Raw genomic sequence first — 23,810 nt, 5'->3', positions numbered from 1 at the left:
GACTGCAAGGTCTGTGAGACTTACTTGTCTTGAAACAGAAGGTGCCATCCTTGCTGCCCTTTCGTTCTGGAAAAGCCATCCTGGCTCCCAAAAGTTGTTTTGAAAGAAGCGCTTCATGCACCAGTTGTTGGTTATAAGGCAACAAAAAGTTTTAAATGCCCATCAATTTCTAGCAAAACCCTCTTCCAGTTTATTCTTCTTCCATTTGCCTTCTCTGAACTACAGCTGGACACCAAAAAAAGCCCAAGTGGTTGGTTGCAGTGGTGAGGCAATGAAAAAAATCTCACTTTTTCATATGAAGTGGAGCTGCTGACAGCCGGGCGCTGGCTCAACGTCCAGGCTGGGAGGAGGAGGAGGGATGCTTCCTCCCACCATGCTCTCAAGCAACGTTTTTCACAAATGTCAGTTGGTCTCTTGGCTCCATCATTTTAAATTTTTTTTCCATATTTAATTTTCCTGCTGGCTTCAGGCAGTACTTGCTGGGATTTTGCAGCTTAGCCATTTTTTAACTTTCTAACAAAAACTGGGGTTACTTGTCGAGGTGTTGGTTTTTTTTTTTTCCAAGTACCCTCAGATCTACTTCCTAATCAAGTCACACAAACAGCAACAAATATAAAATTACTTTTAAACAAAAAGGATTTTTATATTTTCTGTCATAGCACCTTTAAGGATGTATTAGAAGTGAGAAACATGTCCAAGGTGAGAAAAGCTTATATTTTATTCAGCACCGCTGAGCTGATGTATGTCCTGACCTGCTCGGGAAGGACTTTCTGCAAGAACATGATCCGAGTACCACTGTGCTGATGAGCTGTGACAGCTTAGGTATGAGACGTACCCCAGCCCAGGGTGTGCCACACGCACCCCGACGCAAGTGCTGAGCTGCACTGGCACCCCTCTGCTGCTCCTACGCCGTAAGCTGCACTGCTTACGTACCCTGTGCTGCTCCACGCTGCCAAGCAGCTCTGCTCGTACAGGATCCAACAGTCCTAAGGCAGAGGTAGCACTGGGAAATTAACTACATTTTGCAAAGCATTCATATTTGGCAAAAGGTGTTACTGAGTAATGATATTGGATATAAATAGAGCATTGCTGAGGAGAAAATGCTGTAGTTCCGTGGTACAGCTGATCTATGGCGGAGTTGAGAGTGGTCACTGTTAGGTTAGGTTGGGCTTGATGATCTTCAAGGTCTTTTCCAGCCTGGATGATTCTGTAAGACACAAGGAATTGCTCTGGCTGATCTTTGTTTTGAAAACATACCACAGAATTGGTGGCGAACGAGTAGACCCCAGTATGAAAGCTCTAACGAAGGGATTAACAATTTTCTTAGATGTCTTTGGTCACATAATAGATTAAAATTAAGGCTGTGATTCAGGTTTTGCCAATTTTGCCACTCTGCGAGCATCCACACGGTGCCCTCCGTGCTGACGTGCCTTTGTTCAGCGGGGAATTCAGTGCTGTCGTGGGCAATTTTTCAAGGCCAAATCTACAAGAAGAGATTTTTATAACTAGAAAACTTCTAATTTCTAATTTTTAAGATTTTAAAATGTGGTATTTAATCTTACAGAACCCTGCTGGTTTTGCAATTTTTTTTTTCCTGAATTTGGAAATTAATTCCAAGTTAGTTTATTCAAAAAATAAAAAAAATCAAAAAAATTTACAATCAATATATATTAGTAGGAAAAATGAGGCAGGTAATTTCATACAATGAAAGCATTCCAAACTATATTAAAAGTATAAAAACTATTATTTGGGGGGATCTTTTACAACTTAATTCCATCCCTATTTTCTATTTTTAACCATTAATCAAAGCTTCTGGCTTGTTGAGAAATAGAATAAATCTTTATATCCCCAAAGCTTTTAAATTATTCACTGTACTTACTGTTCTGCTTCTGACAGATTATCCTTTTTAATTGGAAATTTTCTATTATTTGTGCCTGAAATGTTTGAAAGTCAAAGTGTAGCCTCAGATAATATTAACAGCAAAAATAATGAAGGTGGGGGATGTAGGGAGGCTTTTCACTGCGAGTCCATGAGCGAAGTCAGCTGCATGAGCCACGCTCAGAGCACAGCACCGGGCAACAGGAGTCCTGCTTTTAGTCTACAGTTTCTTTTCTTTTTCAGTCCCACTCCTCCTGTCCTCATACAGCCCCGTAACAGGAACTCGTCCAAACTTTGGGCTATTTCCCATGTGCCCTAGCACAGCTTCTAGGAGGATCTGCTCCATGGTCTTGCCAGGCACAGAGGTGAGACCGCTCTGTAGCTGCCCAGCTCTCCCTTTTTTTCCCTTTTTAAAAATGGATGATTTGTTTCCCCTTTTCCAGTCAGTGGGAACTTGGCCGGACTGCCAGGACTTCTCAGATACGATGGGTAGTGTCTTGGCAACTTCATCCGCATCCCGCGGAGGCGTCTCATCAGGTCCCGTATCTTCTGATCGTGGGGATTTCCTCTGACTGTGTCTTTGATCAGATAATTCACTGAATTATTTTGTGACACAGGTTGGCTTGTTCCAGGATTCCAATTAATAGTTGCATTATGGGGCGTACAGTGAAGTTTTGTTATAAAGACTCTTCTGTTTTGGTATGTGCTCTGAAACGTATTCCTAAAAATATGCCACAGGGATTTGCTTCTTCAAACATCCAGAAGGAAACTCACTGACTAAAGCATCCACAGAAAGTAGATACACAATGCACAGGACTTCATTAAAGTTAGAGTGGAAATTTATGCAAAGAAATACTTCTGGTTAAATTTTCAAACATTTCAACTCAGTTCTGGTAAGAGCAATAACTTATATTTAGAAGCTTACCTAAATACGACACACATCTGAAATCTCTGTACTGCTGGAACCACAGGTAGGAGAAGGCACAAGAATAACAGCATTTTTTTTTTTTGCTTTGCTAATAAACAAATCAACACAGCTGTGAAATTAGACCTCTCTGTGCTTAAATCCAGTTAATTAAAGAAGCATTAGGTGCATAAATACCTTGACAGGTCCTGATTATATTCCTACTAATTTCCAGTTTTCAGCAATTCCATAGATAGACTGTAAGAATATGGAAGAAAACGTTGGGTTTACCCTGGAAAATATGAGGATTTAAAAAAAAAATTCAGTTACCGTTTCAGTCTATACAGGTTATTCTGCCAGGGAAAGAAAAGTATTCTGTCTTGGAGGGAGAATTAATATCTAGGTGTTGAGGATTTAACCCCATTTGAGGTATGCTCAACCAAAACTATACCACAGTGCATGCAATGTGATTTCTTTTTTTTTTTTTTTTTTTAAAAAGAAATTATTCACTTCTGTGTCTTTTTCTCTCTTACCTTTAAAGACTGGGGATATTTCAGCAGAGGTTTTGCAGTGGTGTCTTGCTAGCAGAGTTCCCCCACCCCAGCAAAGGATCCTACAAGGGCCTTTGGCTTTTTGCTGGGAAACACGCTAATGGGGAGAGCAACCGGCCCTGGCTGCTGCCTTGCTGGTCCCACGCCCAGGGCTACCAACAAGCCACTGCCTGCCCGTGCCGTGGCTACGGCCAGCGCTGCCGGGAGAAGCCACCACCTCGTGCCATCGGTGACCGCAAGGGGGGATGGTTTTTAGAGGTAATAAGAGTTGTAAGACTTCTGCTATCAAGACGCGAAAGTATGAGCCCTTGGCTTCTCCTGGAAGGCTCTGACACGTCGCCTCCTTCCCCGCTCCTCCAGCCTGGGAACAGCCATCGCCACCTTCCAGCTGCAATATCGATAACGCTCCATGTTCCCTCCCTCTTATTTTTAATCCATGAAAGTTCCTTTTCAATTCTTTGAAATTAAGCTCCTGCGATAAATGAGGAATTCTTCCTCACAGTCTCTCAGGTGGATGACTTCTCCAGGGCTGATCCCCGCGTAGGGTGACCCGCACGTCGACAGAGTCCTGGTGGACATGGGGGCAGGTGGTGGGGGCTCCGCAGTGGGGACGAGCCTCCCGCCAGGGCCCAGCGCAGCCCCAGCCCCGCCGGCTCCCCGCGAGTGTCGGGAACTTGAAGACAAACACGTTTCGATAAGGAATGGCTTTGGATAACGCTTCGGGCAGCTGCTTCTCAAAGCCTTGATTTGTTTTTTGTTCAGGACCCCAAACGCTCCTGTAGTTATCCACATGCTCTGAACCTCTTGAGCTGAAAATTTCATGAGAACAGGCAGCCTCCCAATTTTCTGCTATTTTGTGCTCTCTCTCTTGATGGCAAATAGCTCTAAGAACAGCCTCTGCTGTTGATTTCAGGAACCTGCCTTATTTTTGTTGCTGCTCTCTATCCTGTTTGACTGTCCCCATGCACAGGGCTGAGTGAAGGACACTGGAGAGAAGAGAGACCTAAAATGTTTCTGAATCCCAAACGATGCCAGGCTGTGCAAATGCTCTGTTTTCCCAGGTGTGCTGCCTTGCATGCTGTCTACCTGTCCGTGCACACGCGGCAGGACCCTGGGGCAGCCCTCGCCCTGGGCTGGCTCTGCCTCCCTCCTCCTCCTCCTCTCTCTCTGGCCTCACTCCTTTTGAGTCATTGCTACATACATTTTCCAATTTTGATATAAAAAGCATTTGATGCCTGTCTTGGCAAAAGTGCTCTTCACTGTTCTGGCTATGACTGCTGAAAAAAAGGTACTCCAGGGTGTAACCCTCAAGTACGCTCGTCCGTTTGGCCGTGCCTGAGACAAGCTCTGGTAAAAGAGATCATGGTAATCATTTTTATTACCAAAGCACCAAACAAACACCAGGGGTGACCATCTCCTAATAAGCAGAAAAGGTTCACTGAGAAGTGTTTGTTTTTCATCTCCTGGCCAAACCACCCCAGGTTTTACCAGCTGCCTAGTGACGGTGTGAACCACACTGGTCCGAGTGACGGTCATGTGCCGCTTGCTCGAGGATGTTTCTTGTTTAACGAGGCACAGATAGATTTAATTACACCTGAAAGACTGCTTCCGTCTGGCTGAGTGCTCAGACCCTGTAGAGTATCAGACAAGTTTGATATGTGACAAGTTGTATTTAAATGAACCATGATCTTACGATTTATTTAGGTCACAATGCAGTTTAATTATTGATGGCTTTGTGCTGGTTTGAAGACAAGCTCTGAAGGACTCATTCACTTTGTTTTAGATGTTTGAAATTCATCACAGTCTCCAAGGCCCTGCATTTATAATGAGCGAATCCTTCTGGTGTTCTAATAGCAACATCAAATGGTAAAGGGGAGGGCGGGGAAATAAAGCAGACCAGAAAAGATGATATTTGAATTCTCATTGCAGACTCATGTCTCTGATGTTGCAGTGCTGCAGCAGGTACAGGGGGCTGTTCCTCTGGGCGGTGAGCGGGTCCTGGAGAAGTTATTGGCACCGCGCTGCAGCACTGGGTCACGTCTGGGTGATAAAAGCGCATTATGATCACTGGTGACAACGCTGAGCTTCAGCAACAGCGAAGACAAGCGGCTGGGACTCTGCTGCCCCAGGGAAACAGCGTGTTCCTCAGCAGAGGAAGGAGAGAAATGCCCCAGTATGTTTTGCCAACAACTTCCACCCAGGATGGAGCCAAAATCTTTGTTCGTCGTGGATTTGTGGAAAAAATTTCAGCAAGCTCACGCTAAGAAGGTTTAAGACAGAGGTACCTAGAACTGACAGAGGTTAATGACTGGGATGGACTAAGATGGCATTCAGTGGGCCGGTAAGCAAAACGCCTGACAGCACCTTTAAAGTCTCTGGTATTGAGTGACCGTATCTAAGTTACTGGTTTGGGATCTCAGAGATGCTGTAATTCCTGCCAGAATGCACTGGAGGAGTTTCCCTGGACAGCAGATTTTTTCAAAGGACTGTTGCTCTGTGCAGGCACAGAAACACTTTAAAGGCCACAATACTTTGAAAAGCCCCGAAAGTTCAATGTTTTGTCTCCAGGCCGTTACCAGCCGCTGTTCTCGCAGGGAGAGTCACAGCCACGTCTCACCTTACCCCTTCTCCTCAAGCTGCTGAGATCGTCCCTTTGCCGGGGCTCCTTCATCCCTGGCAAACCGCAGCCTTGCCGTGACAGATTATCACAGGTTTGCTGTAAATCAGCTTTTGAGATCAGTGGAGTGGCTTGAAGAGTCTTCGGCACGAGGCTGCGGAAGAGCCGCCGGTGGGAAATCGGGGCCAGGAACACTCAGCTGCAGGACTCACCGCAGCAGGGGCAGGTCACAGGGCATTAATCTGAAGGTACTTTTATTGCCGTGTAGCTCTTAACTTCTCTTCTGAGGTGACCGGGGAAGGGTTTCTCACTGGATAACTGTAATTCTCCCTTGGGACTGATTTCAGGGCTCAAAAGCAGCAAGCCCGGGCGGGTGAGAGGTAGTTTCCCTTTCTCCTTCCGCTGTTTTCCCCCCCTCTGCAGTGGGAGACGGCGGGGCCTGATGGCTCTTGGATAATGACCACCACGGACTTACGCAGCTCTCGGTGCCGCACGTCACCCCTGAGTGAGCAGGGACTGAAATCCTCTTAAGCGTGAGAGGGCTCGTGACAGAAACAACAAGAACAGAGTGAAAAATTTCAGGTTTCAGGGAAAGGAAAATTTAGAATATAGCTGGGAGATACAGTGATGCCCATCTTGTGATTGCGTCCTGGCCTGTGCCTGTGGTGGGGGCACAGCCCCTACGGAGCACGGGTGAGGGGCTGGAGACCTCTGTGGTCACGTTGCCACGGGACTTGAGATGTGGGTGTCACTTTTCTCTGTGGGTGTCAGCTGGCACAGCTCCGTGTTCTGCATGCACCAGGAGAAATCAAAGCCTCGGGAAGTGCATGTTTTGCAAAGAAACCACATACCTTAGTATTGCTGCAATTCAGAAAATGAAACTTATTCCAGCACCTCTAATTCAGTATCACAAAATAACATTAAACCAGCACTTATCTAAAAAAAGACAACTCTAACAGCCTAAAGTCTGTAATGCACGCTAAGAACAGGCGTATGGATGATTTGATAGGGGTCGTAGATTATTTTTGGTTTGGGCTGGTAGCAAAGCCGTTGAAGATTTCAATGCCATTTGGTATGCTTTGGATACAATTAATCAATACCTTAATAGCAAACGCACCATGATGCATGCTGAGGTAATTACGTTTAAATCCTGCAGCTGTCTGGTACAGATGTCTCTAATGGAGGCTGGGTGAAAGGCGGTTTTGGCCTATGGTGGGGCAGCTGTGGGGCCGAGGGGGGATGCTCAGCCGGTGCCTTCCTGGAGCGCTGGAAGCTGCGACTGTGGGGGGTCACCAGGAACTAACGCTGGCAGAAGAGTCGTCCCAGTCGTCCTCAGCCCGACGGAGTTCTGGAAAAGCCGATGTACGAGGCATTGCAAACGGAACGAGGGGCAAGGCAAACCCTCTTCCTAAAACAAAAAGTGACAACAGAAAATTAGCTCTTTAGCAGACTAAGAAAGGGTCCAGGTGTGGAGAGGGGCACACGAGGGATTAAATACAATGCCTGGCAGCCTGCGACTCTGCGCTCTGTCCACCTACTCTTATTCTTACTTACTGATGTAAAATATAGTTGTATTTGCTTGGTTTACTTTGGCAGGGGTGAATCCCTTTTCTGTTTGGTTCCTATTACGTTTCTGATCTCCCCCCTCGCTTTCCTTGCCCTCCGAAGTATTTCAGCTGTTTTGATCTGGGTCGGTTACCTGGGAAAAGCTGTCTCCAGGGATGAGCTGTGCAGCCCTGGCACCTCGGGGCTCAGACTGACTCTCCAGAGGAGTCAGGGGGTCCCCGTCCCTCCGAACCCCTGGGTTCTTCCCCAGAGCCTCGTGCTCAGCACCCCAAGACTTGCTTTTTGAAACTGGGAAAGTATCTGCGTAACTCTGCTTTCAAAATGATTTTTAAGGGTGTCGCCTCCAGTGTATCTGCCTGTTTGCTGTATGTGTGACAGGATAAAATATATCTGCGTGCGGGTTTAAGAAACACTCCTTCTTAAACACGGATTCTGAAAATATACTCGATGTGAAAACCGCTTTCAAAGTGGTGGAGTGGGAAAGGTCTTCCAGCAGGCTGGGGCAGCAGAGGACTCCTCCCTGCTCGCTGCTTTGCGTTCCACAGCGGCAGGGCGAAGCTAGGCGAGTGGGAAGCGCTGGCAGCCTGGAAACCACCAATCCCCCCGGCCGTGCCCACTTACTTCTCCTCCGGCTCCCGCTGCGAAGCCCGAGCAGGTGGGCGATCGCTTTCATCCCGGCACCTGCCAGGTCTGGACGAATTCAGGTGCGAGACGTGTGTAGCTATATCTCATTTGTTTGTTTTAAAAAATTGAACTATAATAATATATACTGTGCTTACGGCTGGAAACATCAAATTCCACCAACTGCAGACCTGGGATCGAGAAGAGCCGGTGGCAAATCCGTTCACGAGTGTGTGAGTGCTGAGGTAAAGCCCCCACCCGGCCGCTGCTCCTCCGCCCTTTCCCCTGGAAGCGCGGCCACAGAGAAGCGCGTGATCCGCGGCCTGAGTTATGTGATGGAGAGAGAAATCTTCCCTGGCTTCTTTATGCGCCTCATAAAGACTGAGCTCAAGAATCTGGGTGGCTTTAATTTTATATCCACCCACTTCTGGCTGCACTGATTGATACTGGTAATATCTGTAGTAGGGAAATGTTAACGTTTCCTTAGACACGTGAGGGTGTGGATGTTACGCGCTCAGCTGCAAATCAGCAGCATAATTTTGTGTGGGGATAAGTTTTAGAGTCAAGCTTCATAATATTTTCAGAAGCACAGCTCTCCAGAACATTGCTTTTCGCTTGATATTGATTATTATTATTATGATTATCTGCAGCCTCGGGTATTAAAGTGCAGTGGAAACCCCAGATCCTTGAGTCGAACTCGTTACGGCATCAAACCAGCCCAGCCGTGGTGCAGCGGGATGTGACGGGCCCTGGAGAGCTTCCCCGAGGAGAGGCAGGTTCCTGCGCCAGCCTGGACCCGTTACAGGGATGTTAATGAGCAGATGTTCCCTGCAGGTATGGGCGCATCCTCACGTGCGCGCGCACACACACACACACATTTTTTCCCGAGGCCCGTGTGCTGAGCAGCAATGCCCTCACCCTGTGTCCCACACGGCTCCCCATCCAAATAAGAATTTCAGGCTGGGGAGACCCCGAGGCCAACCCGGCCACCTCAACACACAGAACAAACCACGCCGGTGGGGTGCGAGCCCAGGGACGCTTCCACCACGACTCCAAAACCTCATTTCTCTGCCAAATGAAGAATTGTGCTGAGGTAAACGGTTGCATTTGAAAATGGGTTAGAAATGTTTAAACAGAAAAGCACCCTTTGCTTTTGTTCAAATATGATATTTATTTTTCCTTAGTTTATATTATAGAAAAGAAATATTCAATTCTGCAGAGTGATAAATTCAAGAAATGACACTTTGTAAATCTTTAGGCCTGTAAAAGCCATTAAACTAAAGGAGATCCTACTCTCTAGACTAGTGCCAGCCCAGGTAATCTGACAAGAAGCTGCTAGGAAACATAGAGCTCTACAAGTTATCACACATCTTTTCTGGGTGTTCTCATGGAATTTTTGTGCTTGTTTTAGGACTGACATTTCAAACTGTTCTTATAGAAATATTTCTGGATACCCACTAGAATATTAAAACCTTACTATAGCATTTCTGATAATAGTTTTGTATTATATTACTCTGTGATATACACGTGGAGTAACTCAGGGTGTCTTTAGGAGTTTTTTGGCACCAATTTAAGTGAACCCCATTCACTGCTACCGTAGCCACCTCGCAGTAACGGCGAGGAAAACTCATCGTTGTGGTGTCACATCCCCCTTAAAACACATAAAGCTTGTGGAAATACAGATTAATTCTCATAGCAAGCCCATATGCTATAATGTCAGTTGTATACATGTTGAATAATAGTAAAAGTTTGTTTAGAAGCTGGTAAATCACAGAAGTGCTGTCATACAAGGCTGCTTAGAAAACCTGCAGATATTTCGGGAAAACACGTAACTCCGTTTTAGCAAAAGGAAAACGCCATCCAATAATGCTTCTCTGGTACTTGCACAGCGGGGGTGAGGCTGCCAAACGTGGATCATACACACAAACAAAGAAAACCTGAGCACTCGCCGAGTGTCTGTTCCAGCCTCCTTACGGCAAAATGTTTAAAGTTCATCAACATTTTCTTGAATACAAATGACAGCGATTACAACGTATACCCACAGAATGCTTGTTGTCTGTCTGCAGACCATCTAAGCCAATACCAGTAAAATTCAAATGAATGTAAATGAAAATTGACTTTATAATATGATGTAAATAAAAATAACATTTGTGTTAAGTGGCAGCTTCTGCTTGTTTTTAATGGATTTTACAATTACTGAGACGGATTATTTTATAACAGGAGAGTTAGTCTAAAGGCCCGTGATATAAACACCGTAGACGATAGATGCTGAACGACTTAGCTTGCTGTTTTCTTACGGCATCAGCCCTCACACCCATTCCCTGCAAAACCTCTTGGCTCTTCATTCCTTCAGGTGCCAGAGTGATGGGAACCGAGAGCTGCTCCTGGCCGAAGCGGGCTCAGCTCTCCCGTGCTCAGCAGATGGTTTATGCCTTGGTGGCCCGTGCAAGGCAGAAGAGCGAGCCGTCATTGCCGTGTGGCCGTGGCACACCCAGAGCAAGGTGTTCTCGTTAGGAGCCCCTGAGGATCCTGTGTGACCCTTTCATAGCCATCAGCGCGTTTGTTCTCAGACTTTCTCAGGCAGTGCATTACAACTGTATTTTTTATAGCATTGCTGATTTTCAGTAGAGCGAGGAGACAAAGCCAGACGACTGACTCGACCCAAAGGAAAAGCCCAGCTCTGCTGCCTAACGACAGAACTAAGATCTCCACCAGAGGATTTATTTTCCTCAGTTACAAGCCACCCAAGCCAGGTGCAGGTAAACACCACCCCTCGTTCCTCCGCTGTGATATCCCCCTCCTGCAGCTATAGCCCTTTTTCCGTGCGTGGTGGGTCAGCAGACGTCCTGCACCCATGGGCAACCTCCAGCTCCCCATCACGCTGGGGACTGGTTACACGTAACCCTGAAAACTCATTCAGAGGGAGAAAACCTCTCTGTTAGAGAGAGCTTTGTAAAACTAAAATATTGTATAGTTTGGGGATCTTGCCCATATAATTCCTAAGGCTGGGGAATACATTTAAAAGATGAATTAGTTAATATTAACACCCCCCCCCCCCCCCCGCGTAAACAGGGGGAGTGGGTAACTGTGTAGCACAAGCAGAAGACACTGTCTTCACCTCCAGCCAGAATTGCCAGTATTTAATTTATTGCCAATATTATCAGCAACGTCTTGAGACTGTGTGTGAGGCTGTTGCTTGCAAATCGCCTCAATGTTTTTAGATGAAATATAAGATGGATAAAAAGGATTTTTATTCTGTCAGTTTGATGAATAATTACAGTATGGTAGCTACTAAAAAGCTGTGCTTGTAACAGGTTTCATCATCAGAGTTATGGTTGGAAAAGAAATGGTTTATTTTTACTATATTAACAAAAGCTATATTTACAATCAGATAATTGACTGGGTAGCTCCAGTCCTTTATAGGTGGACTAATACATGTTTAATTAAAATATATGGTATTGATTTTGGTAGTGCTGAATATAACGGTGTTTCCAGCGAGATGGGTCTCTCTTAAATCCTCAGACTCCAAATGTTTTCCTGACTCTATGCCTTTTACAGTAACTATGTTTTTTGCAATTAATGAAAATATATGAACTTTCTTCAGTGGGGGGTTTGTTAATTAGAAATCAGTACCTGTGATGAAACTGTTACACACCAAGAAAGGCTCCCTTTGGGACTACTTTTTCAGTCTTGTGCCGATGTTTTTTTGTACCTGGGGTTTGTAGGCTTCAATGCTGCCATAGTAATGATGTGGGAAAATGTGCAGAGTCCTAATTTGCATGCTCAGAGATCATGGCTGCAAACGTAGCCTCAGAAATTAAGAGTGTGCTTGCCCATAGTTCAGTTCTGTAAACAAGGGCTCTGGCTTGTTTACATTCGGGGAATGAAAAAAACCCCGCTGTGAGTTATCCCTGTGGTGCAGGAGAGCACGCTGGCACACGGAGAATGAAAAGATCCAAACTGAGCTTTTGCTGTGATGTCAGGAATAAAACAAACTGTGTGTTATCGAAATTTAAATGAAAAGCCCTACCTAGCGTTTTCTTTCACTTACCACGCTGGTAATTCATGAATGGTTTGATAGTACAGTAATCACTGAAATAATCTGGCAGATACCAAAAAAAAAAAAAAAAAAAGATTTCAAAATGAGAGTGGTGATATTTTGGAGAAGAATCAAGTTTGGTGTCTATCTGAGCACCAAACCGTGCTCCTCGTTGCTGAGGAATCCACAAATAACTGGACCTTCATGCACGTCCTGGAGGTAGTGAAGCTTGGGACATAAAGGGACCCCAGGGTAAACCACCTCCAGGAGGTTTGTAGCAGAAGCCCAGGGCTGGACCAGGCCACCTCGGTTCCTTTTCTTGAACCGCTAACGCTTTGGTGGAAACGTGTTTGTTCTTTGCTGAGCTCAGGTCTTTGCTCTCAGGGTACAAAATCTGCCATAATCAGACTAGAAAGAATATGGGCAAAATAACGACACCGAAGCCTTTAGAATGAGGTGATTTTAATGTCCCTAATGACAGTGAAACACTAAAATGCTATGCTAAGTGCCTCCTCACTTTTTGAAGAACATTTAGTTTGGAATTCAGCCCAGAAAATGCATCTGCCCCTGCAATTTACACCTCATTGGATAAGGCTAAAGAGGGAGGAAATGAAGATGATTAATTAAGGAAAAGTAAATTAGTCTGACTTTGTACATAGAAACTGTGGATGATGTTCCTTACACAGAAAAGCTATTTGGGGGGCGGGCTTGTTCGGCCCTTGATGCTGAAATAACAACGTTTAAGTGTGTGTCTGTAATGAACTGCCAGGTACCAGCTCAGGTGAGTTGATCAAGATTTTGCTAAAGAAAATTTGCAATATGTCTCAGAAGCGCTCTTTCCCCGTTGTTGCATTTCTCTCTTTCCATGAGGTTTTGTTCTCACTTCAGTCGATGCCAAGGATGATGCTAATATTGCTATTTTTGAGACATACGATTCTAAAGGAAAGTTAATCACTCCTGAGAGCAGATAAAGCTTTTCTGAAAGTATGCTTATTATCTTTTAGTGATGTAACGGCTCCAGGTGTGATTCTTTCCTGATGCTGGTATAAATCAGGAGCAAATCAAGGAAAGTCTGGTCCACTCGGGAGCTACTGATAACGATCTTCCTTGAGTGCTCTACAGAAAGCCCAGTGCTACTAACCGGGAAATGTACTGGTTTCACTGGAGAGATGAAATTAAGATCCTAAAGAAGGGTGACATCACAAGCCAGACAGGCTGGCTGCTCCACAAAAGGGTGGGCAGGGGGTGTAAAAACCATTTTCTTTTTGGCCCTGTGCAGCTCTCTGTGCCCTTGAGGGTTCATGTTCCTCACAAACCCAGAAGAGGGACCGAGGGGGTCAGTGGTGCTCCCACAGCCTCGTCTAAGAACTAGCCAGGGAGCTGTATAAGGCTAGAAATCATGCACTGGAATATAAAAAATGAAGCAGAACAAGTGCAGATGCAGGAGAAGTTAGATTAAAGTAGGAACAGCACCAGTTTCTTTATTATATATAGCAGCTGCAGAATAATGCTCTCATCGAGTGGGAAATGGTAGGTTTGGCTGCTTTTTTAATGCTAGCAGCGTGATGTTGTTGCTGTTTCCTAAAAGAAATGATTGAAAATGTCTTCTCTCCTGTCTGCGAAGCCTGTTACCCTGAGCACAGCCTGTGGGCTCTGACTTCAGGAAAAAAGCTGGTGTACCCCCAAGCCTGGGTCACCACGGGGCTCCCAACGCCCCCAGGGTGTCCGTGGGCACCCGCCTCCCGTCCTGTGCCCCCGCAGTGTGCAGCCAGGCACCTCTCCCTGGGCACCCCACAGCAGGGCCTCATCCTGCGCACCCATATTTTCCAGGTCCTAGAGAATTTAAGGAATGCAGGGACCTGCGGGGAGCGACCTGCCATTGTCTGGCCAGAACAAGCCTTGATAGAAAAGGAAGACAAGTCACAAGGATGTGGTATGAAATAAACACTGCACCGAGAAGACCTCCCAAGAGGTCTTGAGTGCTGCCAAGGCCATGACTACTCTGCGGTACCCACGGCACACGTGACAGAGCCACGGAATCATCCAGGTTGGAAAAGACCTTAAAGATCATCTAGTCCAACCATTAAAGTTACTCACAGACCAAAAGCTCTGAGGCAGGTCTGAAGGGCTCTGGGTAGGACCTCGAGCAGTTTGCTTATCTGAGCACATTCCCGTGTAACTTGTGATTTCCTTTGGCTGCCGGTGCCTGACCGTCCTGATGCACCAGTCACGATGCTTTATAGGTGAAAGAGAGATTATTCTTAAGAAAGCACTCACAGCCTTCATTTCTTCTTTTAGTTTCTAATGTGGTTTGATTCCGTTCATGGTTGGTTATTCTGTGCTCTGCATTACGGAGAAAGAGCTTTTTTGAGAATGCATTCCAGCCACTCCTTCGTCGAACAGCAAAGGTTTGGGTTCGCTTTGATTCATTGCAATGAGAAAAAAAAAAAATGGTGAAGATTTAAGGACATATGGCTGTCTCCTTTGGACTTTGCTCTCTTTCAGCAGCAACAGCATCTCTACTGGCTCTGGTGGTAGAAGAAAATATTCTCTGACATAACGAGGCTGGCAACTTGGAGCAGAGTAGAAAGTACCTCATGCAAGTGTTGGTGGTTTCCATTGCCTGAACTTCAAATAGTTGAATGTCATAAGAGATGGGCTTCTGGGTGGCCTTCAAGGTCACCCTTAGGTGAGAGAGGGAAGAGTGGGCCATGTGCAGTAGATGTCCTGAGATGAGGAGGATGAGCAAAGTTCAATCGGATCAAGCTTTCTGAAAATTAGTTTTGTTCTAGCTAGATGGAAACTTGTTAAAAAATCAGTCAATTAAGGTAATAGGCAGACATTTTCATTCTAGAAAAAGAGTACATAAATGAGCAGCACAAAAAAAAGTGTAGTATTTTATTCTGCAAAACCACAGGTACTTAGATTAAACGGATCAATAAGCCATCTGTATCACGGTAAGAACAGTCATAAATTACTCAAAAATTCTGTTTTTGAACAAGTCTTTGGGCATATGGGCAAAGACAGAGCTGCTAAGTGCTGCCGCTGGAAGCCATCCTTGCATATTGCAAATTTAATGATTCTGTCTGCTGTCATTGGCAAATGAGCGATGGGATGAAAAAATGGGCCAACAGTGCTAAAGCCTTAAGGTAACGCAGAATAAATGAAGTAACTGCTTTAGGTTGTACGCCGCCCAATGGGCTTAAAATCCCAGCATCCACCCTGAGTCTGAGTGTGAGCAAACCCCATCGCCTGAGACTGTTAAACACAGCAAAGGGAGAAAACCACAATTTTTTAAATTTTCTAACCAACCGTTGCTTGCGCAGCCATTGGGAATGTAGGAACTGTAGGTGCTTTTCCCCTCCGGCTGCAAGTTTATTGCTGTGCCTCCTGGTGACGCAGCCTTCCCAGCCTGTGGTGCGCTGCTTTGCAGGGGTGTGGGGTTGGGGGGGGGCAGCTGCCAGAAGCCCCCCCCGCCCTCCCCAGCAGTGGCACGCTTGCCCTCAGTAAGCCCATTTCCAAGGGAAAGTTGGCCGGGTGCCTGCCATTCTTTTCAGGCTTTAAAAAGGAGCTAATGATAATTTAAAGCATTAAACTTGGCCCTTTGTCGCGCTGCCAGTTTTCGAGGTTTTATAAGCACATGCTGACAGTTAAAAGTGTTTTCCCCCCTTTGCTGTATTACCCACGCCGGGGAAATGAGCACAAAGAGGAAACACGGTGCTACACAAAATGATATTGAAAGCACGCAGTGGAAACAGAGATTTTTTTACTACTTTTTTTTTTTTTTTCTCCTCTGCTCTCCAGTTCGTCTCGTCGCAATAACGTGAGCCGCTGTTTGCAAACCAGAGAGAAGCGCTTGCTCAGACGCGTGTGGTCAGACCGTGCAGTGAGTTCTGGATCGCGGGGCTCCATAGAGGCAGCCTGGGCAAGGGGCGTCCCGCCGCTGCTGGTCCTGGTCCCTCCTGGGCTAATGCGAGTCCTTCTCCTGGCGCTGCCGAGCGGTGACTCCTGGCGGGTCTCTTGTGCTCCCCGAATACCAGGCGAGTCTCCTGATGCACCTCAGCCCTCAGTTCCTCCGTTCCACCATTCATCCTACTCTAAAGACCAGCGTGCTTGAACAGATACAGATTTTTTTTTTTTTTTTTCCCCTTCTAACTTCTGCTAAATTAGATTTTATGGCAATACTGCATCAATAAGCTCGCAGGATTTCTGCTCAAGGCGCTTTGCAGTGCTGAATGATTCCTTTGGGGGGTTGCTCTGCGGTTTGGAGCCTCCTCCATGAATCTCTTCTGTGACTTTAAAGGGAGAAGCAACAAAGGAGAGGGGGAGTCACCTACCAGTGACTTTATGTTACTTCCAAAGGTCATGTCAAGAAAACATTTTATGGTCGGCTGTGTTATCTGCTCCTCCATCTTCATAATAGATAATAGTTCCCAAGAGGATATTTTAATACCACTTTTTTTTTTGCTTACCAGAAACTCTTACACTGGGAAAAAAAGACACATGGCTCGTAGCTGCATGCTAGAGTTTATCTACGGCTCAGAAAAAAAGCGTAATAACGTGTCTTTAATAATGCAGGACAGGGCTGTTCCTTCAGTGATTTACAAACTTCATGGATAAAGCAAGTCACTGCTAAAGTAGATTTACTGGTCTCTCTACATGAACATCATGGAAATAACAGGGAAAGCAGCTGCAAAGTTAAAACCAGAGTCACCATTTGTTTCAGCATGGTTTGGGGGTAAATCTGACTCCCTACGTCATGGATCGGAGCTTTGCTTATGGGCCAAGCAGAACTTCTGGGCAGAAGATAAAAACAAGGGCCTTGAGGAAGTGGCTCTTCTCTGTAGAGCTGCAGCACCGAGCAGCTCCTCTTGTCCATCCTCCTAACCGCTGTCCATTTTTCATCTCAATATGTGGGAACTTGGTGCAAACAGTTGGAGATAAATGTCAGGGCACCTGGCTGAGAGAGGAAAGGCCATTTAGGCCAAGACCACCCTTTACAGCCCCTTCATTGTTTGAGCCCACCTCAGAGTGCTGTGTGTGGCTGTCACCTTGAAAATTCATCTTCTCTGGTCACAGATTTTTTTCTAAGGGGAGATTTTGAGAGTTCGGATTTGTTTAGAGATGTTCTGAAGAACAACAGGAGAGGTTTCTTTTTAAGAGGGGTGGGAAGATGCTTTGGACTGGCTCTAGCCTGCTCTTGCGGACTGAACTGGCGAGTGACTAGAGGGCATTGAGTGGCCCCTGGGCTCCAGCCCTACAGCCCTTGTGGCTCGATGCTGAAGCAGACGTGACTCAAAAAGAGATCTTCCCACCTCTCACTGCTGATGAGCTGCCCAGTCCCCTGAGGGAATCCATCCCCCCCCATCCTTACTGTCTATATGTACAATTTCTCAGTGCAATTTTACAGAGAATCTTCAAAATATGTGCAGCCAGCTGGGCTCTCATTACCGAATAATATATCATTATGGTGACACTGCTACTAACTAACTAATAACAACTCCAGATGGCAAGGATGCATTATGGGAGCTCCTGACCATGAAGTGGTAGTCTTGAAAAATCTTATATATTATCTTTGAATATGCTGCATTCAGCCTCTTTGAAAAGGAGCAGGTCCGAGAGGTGAATGGATTAAGTGTAATGCAAAGCTTGAAGTTCTCGAGATCTGGGGCTTTGCTGTTTCCCATCTGGAGGGGAAGGAAACCCACAATTAGAGATTCATGACAAAGCAATGGCTTTCTCAGGATTTTCCTCTAAGTAGATTTTAAAATGCCTTGTGTTACGTTAAGGCATTTGTACAAAGTAATGAAGGAGGAGGTTTGTTGATGTCTTCAGTCTCCGATGCCGTCAGTATGAAAATCCAAATGTTACAGCCAACAAAAACACAGCAGGAGTTGGCTGAAAACTCTGCACTTTTCAGAGGAAAGAAGTAAATACAGACATTTTCTTCAAATTCCCTTAAAATACATATTCTTAATGTTCCCAGACCTGTTAAGAAGCGGGAGCCTCTTTCCCTTCACCGGAATGGAAAGGAGCATCACTGATAGCTGCGTTAACAGACGAGAGGGTGAGCAGAGCTTTTAAACAGGCTGGGAAGAGAATTCCTCATCCACCTCTTCTCTTTCTTCAAATGAACAAATAGGAAAAGTAAATGTTACGGTTTCTTGGTCCATTATTGTCCCTTCATTGTCAAAGCAGATGCTTGTTCAGTTAAAAAAGAAGGAGAGGTCTGTGCTTCCTGTGAAGGGCATGTTTTCACTTCAGCAGATGCTCTTTAAAATTATAAGGAAAATGATGTGCTATTTTTTTTTTTTTTCTTACCAAGTATCTGTTTATCCTTGTTGCTGTGTCTCTGCTCTGAACTATTGTAATACAGTGGGAGGACTTTTTCTCTCGTTGTTGGGTTGTTGCACAACTAAATCACAGCATAAGGCAGATGGTTCTCTCGTCGTCTCTTCCATCTCGCATGTGTCTTTACTGAAAAAAAATAGGTAGGGGTCCTGCGGAGGCAGCGTCGCAGCCGTGCCTCGAATGTGGTCACTGATCCTCTTCCAGAAGTCCTTGGTGGTGGCTCTGCCAGCGTTTCCTTCAGCACCTGCCGGCTCTTCTCCCACCTCTCCCTTTTCCAGCCCCAGACCTCTTCTCCAGTGCCTTTAAAACCGGTTTTATGGCACTTGGTTTCAGCAGGAGGGGTAATTCTCTTTGCTGCGTTGGATTTTATGTCAAATATATGGTTGAGAGTTTTAATCTGCTGCAAGCAGGTGCCACTGCAGGTGAACACTGTTAAAAGCATATGTTTACTTATACTGTTGAAATCTGAAAAAGCTGTTATTTTAAAAAACTTCCTTCAATAGTCTGTGTAAGCATTGGCAGCCAAATAGTCTCAGCTGCAGATGTATTCAACTTTGTATTTAAAAACAAATCTCAGACTTGCAAAAATACTCAATTAAAGCAGTTTAAGTACAAAGGAAAAATTACAGATATTTCCCTCAGGGAGACGGTGTCAGGCCCCTGAGCACATCCCCCAATTCCTGGGGAAACGAGAGCATTTTTCTTGACAAATTCCTTTTGTGCGAGGCTCACACTAACCACTTCTGTGGCTGAAATAATGTTTCAGGGCAGGAGGGACCAGCAGCGCTGTTGCTCCTTGTTGAGGGGTTGCTGGCAGGAAGATTTGGCTCCGAGCCCTCGTGGGGCTGGCAGGGAGGGGACAAACTGACGCCTGGACCCTGCCTGGGAGCGGGACCCCGGTACGACGCCAGGGAGCCTGGGCAAGCTGACTCTCGGGAAAGGTATTTGCCACCGGGGCTCACAGAAAATGATATGCGTCTTGAGATATTGCCACCCCGAGGTTACCCACGTGTCTGCTCTTCCCTCTCCCAAAGGTGCTTTGACACATCAGAGCCCTCACCTTCTCCCATTAAAATCAAACACGAACGTTAACATGGAACTGAACAGAGAAGGCTCAGCCTTACAGAGGGAGCGTTTGGGATAAAAAGCCTCGGCTAAGTGGCTTCAAGAGATCAAAGGATAAAGGTATATGTGCTTAAATTCAAAGAACCCATGGTTTCAGTGTTCCTAACAGGGGAAGCCAGACCACAGGTGCCTCTTCCCTGTTTAACTGTAGGTCTGTGGCAGTGAGTAAAACAGGCTCACCCCTCACCCCCAGGTTTTTTCCGTGAAAATAAAAACAAATCATTGCCTCATGCCTTTCCCTGGTGGAAGTGAGCCTGGGGTCTTCACAGAATTTGAAGTTTTGAAAATAAAACCCCAATAAGCGTATAGCTGGGTATCGACAGCAAAGATGGCAACACCAGAGAAATGTGTTTTCCAGCTGGAGCAGAGGTTGTTGGGTCAGTGGTGGTGCTTGGTCTCTGGAGACATCCCCACGTACGGGGGCTTCTCTCTTTGGGGCCGGGGGTCTGGGCAGGGCATGTGGACATGGCTGCCCGCCAGCTTTGCACCAGGGCTGGAGGCAACCTCTCAGGCTCCTTGGCTGAGGTGATGGAGCTCTGGGTCACACCAGGGACGATGCACAGGATGAGGATCCTGCTGAGGTGGCAAAAGCATGTGAAAGGGAAGCTGCACCACCCGCAGCGAGGCACCTCTTCTCCACCCAGAGCCCTTAAAACATTGGCTAGACACGGAGGAGTCCAGCAGCGTAAGGATGGCTCTTTGCTCCCCTCTGCCCTAACAGGCTGCTTGGTGCTTCAAATCTGCTTGGAGGAGCTGCAGCCCTTACCTGTAGGCTCGTGCCTCTGCCCTGCCGTGGGACTGCTCTGGGCACAGGCTCCCCAAGGCAACTCTCCCCTTGGCAGCAGCGTGTTGTGTCCTTCTTGACTTGACCTCAAGGACCCATCACAGCCACAGCTGAACAGCTGCATGAGAAGTCGTAAACGTGAAGAGAAATAGTGATGCAGATTCACGGGGCAAAGCATCTGGGTCCTCCAGGATTTTTTTGGAACCTCCAGTTCAAAAGCTGCCTCAGGCTGGAGCCACCCGCAGAACGTCAAAGTGAGAAGGTAAGAGTGAAAGATGCCTTCACCATGAAAGAAGCACAGGTTTCCCAATGCGAAAGCGTGTAAGCGGGGGGCAGAGCCACAGGGCATCTCAAAGCACGGAGAGATGCGAGGATGAAGGACGCAAAGCACCGAGGGGACGGGGGGGGGGGAAGGCACACACAGAGGGGAACAACCCATCAGCTTTGCTGTGCCAAAGCACAAGGGCTGGACAGGTTGGGAGGCACCGGGAGCAGGGTGGCCAGGACATCCCTCCTTCCAAAACGTCCCAAGTTTCTGTGGTTTTCTTGGAAATAACAAGTCAGGACCAATTCTGCTCAATTCTTTCAGTGAAATATCTCTAGTTACTTCCCAGGGAGCATTTGGTGGGAGCAGACAGCCACCCCCCTTGTGGGAGTGCTGCTCTAGAATTACATTTCGGCTGCAGGGAAAGCAGTAATGTGTAGCCACTGTAGACTCAATGACTACAGTATAATTTTATTTATGGGTAAATAATACTTTGCACCGAGCTCACAAGCATTAATCTTAAAGCAAGGGTTTTACTTCTACATTTCCTCCTATTGTAAAATTAATAACAGGTAGGACGCACTGGTGAATTTAAAGGACTGTTACACTTCCTGCATCGGGGAAGCGTCTGGGTTTGCTTGTTTACAGACACAGCTGCATTCCCAGACCTCTCCCGAGGCAGATTTTCTGAGAACCTTGGCTACCTCTGAGTTCAGGCAATAACAACCAGGTGCAAATCCAAGGTGATGTTTCAAACGTATCCTCTTCCACTGCATTTGAGCCCTCTAACGATATAATACTAAATCTACTCTGAAGGCTTCCAGTGAACAGAGTTTCACGGGGAAGTGTTGAATCATCACACCAGAAAAGTTTTGCTGGAACAAAAGAGGTGATTTGGCAACGCAGATTTGCCTCTCTGAACGTCAGTGATCCTGTTGCGACCAGCATACATGGCTCAAAATGAATGCTGCCAGCCTGCGTGCCCGTGAATTCCCTTCCTGCTCCCTCCCCAACCTCGCTGCTCATGAGAAAGTGTCTCTGAAAATGCTTCCCGAGGAGTGAATGTCTCCATTCACCCTCATCTTGCTCTTGACTTTATGGCTTCTCCTTGAAGGTCCTCCTTTGATATGCCTTCTTGCGAAAGATACGCTTTCATTTCAAAATCCTTATTCAGAAATGTCAACGCTTTCAGACATAAGAAAGTAAACGTGGGCTCTAAATCTTTAAACTCATGATGATTTTTAAAGTGCCCAGTGTTAGGCAGGTTCCATTGGACTCTCAGCCTAGAGCAGCAGCAATAGGCCGCCTCCCCACCTTGTAGTAGAGACTTTCAGCCTGCCAGTCAGGAAAAGTTTGCACCTCATACATACTCAGGGTTCGCAGCTCTGAGGCCCACCGATCCATATGTTGAGATTTATTGGACGTTAATCTGGTTTTTAACCATAAATTTACTCATTTGCTTTTGTGATGTGACGCGTCAAGATAGTGTCGGCATTTGCTTGATGCTGGTAAAACAGGGAAGTCTTTCAAAGATGAATTGAGCGAGTGCTAAATTATTCATATGCAGTGTCTAGAAATCTTTACATTGGTTTCCTAAATCAGAGGAACTAGGAAAATTGTAAACCTCAGCTAATACCGTTGTAATAATGTGTAATTCTGAAAGGAATTAGAACTAATATTTTGTCACTTTTCAGCACTTTTTGTGAACGCTGCTACATAGAAATGCTTTGTGCTCTTTGATGGAAAGCTGCGGATGGCATATTTTGACCATTATCGAGATTGCAATCTGAGGAATATTGCAGGCTTGCATCCTAGTGACAATAATGGGAAACGATTACTGAAAGTGCATCTTCATTGCGAGCGTGGTGGGAAAACGAGGTGCCCGTAAGCAGGGAGAGAGGCGTTTCGCAAGGTGAGCGGAGGCAGAGCCGGAGCAGAGCGTGCCGGGAGGGACCTGCTCCGGGTGGGGGTGGCGGGGGGCCCAGGCCACACCTTGGGTGACCCGCTGAGACGAGGTCGGTTGGGTCCAGGTCCCGTGGACACCTCCTGGGGAAGCGCCTTTGACGTCATTATTACAAACACGGGGTAATCCGCAGGCGGTGCCATACTGATGTTCAGCTGTGATTTTTTGCTTTGATGTTCTGCTTTTTTCTTTTAACCTTTCTGGAGACATGAAGAGGGTTAAGTGACCCCACTGAGGGTATTCTCCAGGGCACGGGGACACACCGCTTTACCGTGGATGCAGAATTTAACTTTAATACTTCCTTTGATCTTTCCCTTGCTCTGTTTTCCTTCAGGCATGGGATTCAGAATCAGTGTATGGGTATGATTTCCAAAAGCACATTGTACTCGAGGGATTAAAAATACACATTTGCCATACGTACTGCTGGCTCGCCTCTCAAAGCAGACCTCACGGGCTAATTTTGTCCTGACATTCAGAGGCAGAGGAACAGCAGGCTCGGGGGGCACCAGCGCTCACTGGGACGGAGAGCTGCTCACTGCAACGCTGCCTGGCGATATTTGTGCCTCGGCACAGCCCTCGCTGGGATTTCTGAAGGATCCACGGGGCAAAACTCCTCAGGGGAGCCGTCCCCTGACGTGTGCTGTGGCGCGGGGAGCACACCAACCCGCTCTGTTCGTCCCAGCAGAGCATCCCGCAGGGATCCGGGGGGCCCCTCGGCCGGGGGCCTCGCTGGCGATGCCTCGAGCAAAGGCACCGCGCCCCCGTCACCCCGCACTCCCTGCATGGGGCTCTGTGCTTCCCGCTGCCCGGGGAGGGCCGGGCAGTCACCACCACAACGGTGTTACACCGCAATGCCACGGAGGAGAAGGGGCCTCTTTGTCTCGCATCTCTGCAGGAAGCGGATTAATGTTTTTATTTTATAGTCATGAGCGGTACCTCCTTAATGGCCTTTATAACTGTGATCATCGAGTAGTGCTGCGTTTGATTTCATCTACTTCTCCATGCTGAGGACTAATTTAAGTCCCTGTAAGAAATCATCAGGGACTGGAAGAGCTGCCAGCGTTTCACTGAAATAACCTGGAAGGGCTTTCCTAAAAATATATTACCCACTTAATCCACCCCGCTGGCCTTTCCTGCCCGTTTGCT

The 23,810-nt window shown here is 46.6% G+C and overlaps 1 protein-coding gene across 3 annotated transcripts in view; it reads left to right on the top strand.

Moving 5' to 3' along the window:
- Positions 1 to 5,439: 5,439 nt before the first annotated feature.
- TCERG1L (transcription elongation regulator 1 like) overlaps positions 5,440 to 23,810 on the top strand; it is a 150,892-nt gene continuing 132,521 nt past the window's right edge. For 2 of the 3 annotated variants that reach the window (XM_074907980.1, XM_074907978.1), the window contains exons 1-4: positions 6,000 to 6,198; positions 8,788 to 8,971; positions 10,491 to 10,638; positions 10,763 to 10,896. In XM_074907980.1, coding sequence (XP_074764081.1) covers positions 10,566 to 10,638; positions 10,763 to 10,896 — 207 coding nt within the window. In that variant the 5' untranslated portion in view covers positions 6,000 to 6,198; positions 8,788 to 8,971; positions 10,491 to 10,565. Of the gene's footprint in view, positions 5,675 to 5,999; positions 6,199 to 8,787; positions 8,972 to 10,490; positions 10,639 to 10,762; positions 10,897 to 23,810 lie in introns of those variants that run through there. The other variant, XM_074907979.1, reaches the window with a different exon arrangement.

This window comes from Athene noctua, chromosome 5 (genome assembly GCF_965140245.1).
Source record: "Athene noctua chromosome 5, bAthNoc1.hap1.1, whole genome shotgun sequence".
Classification (NCBI taxonomy): domain Eukaryota; kingdom Metazoa; phylum Chordata; class Aves; order Strigiformes; family Strigidae; genus Athene; species Athene noctua.
Note: the sequence above shows the minus strand (reverse complement) of the source record. Positions and strands in the feature narration are given on the sequence as shown.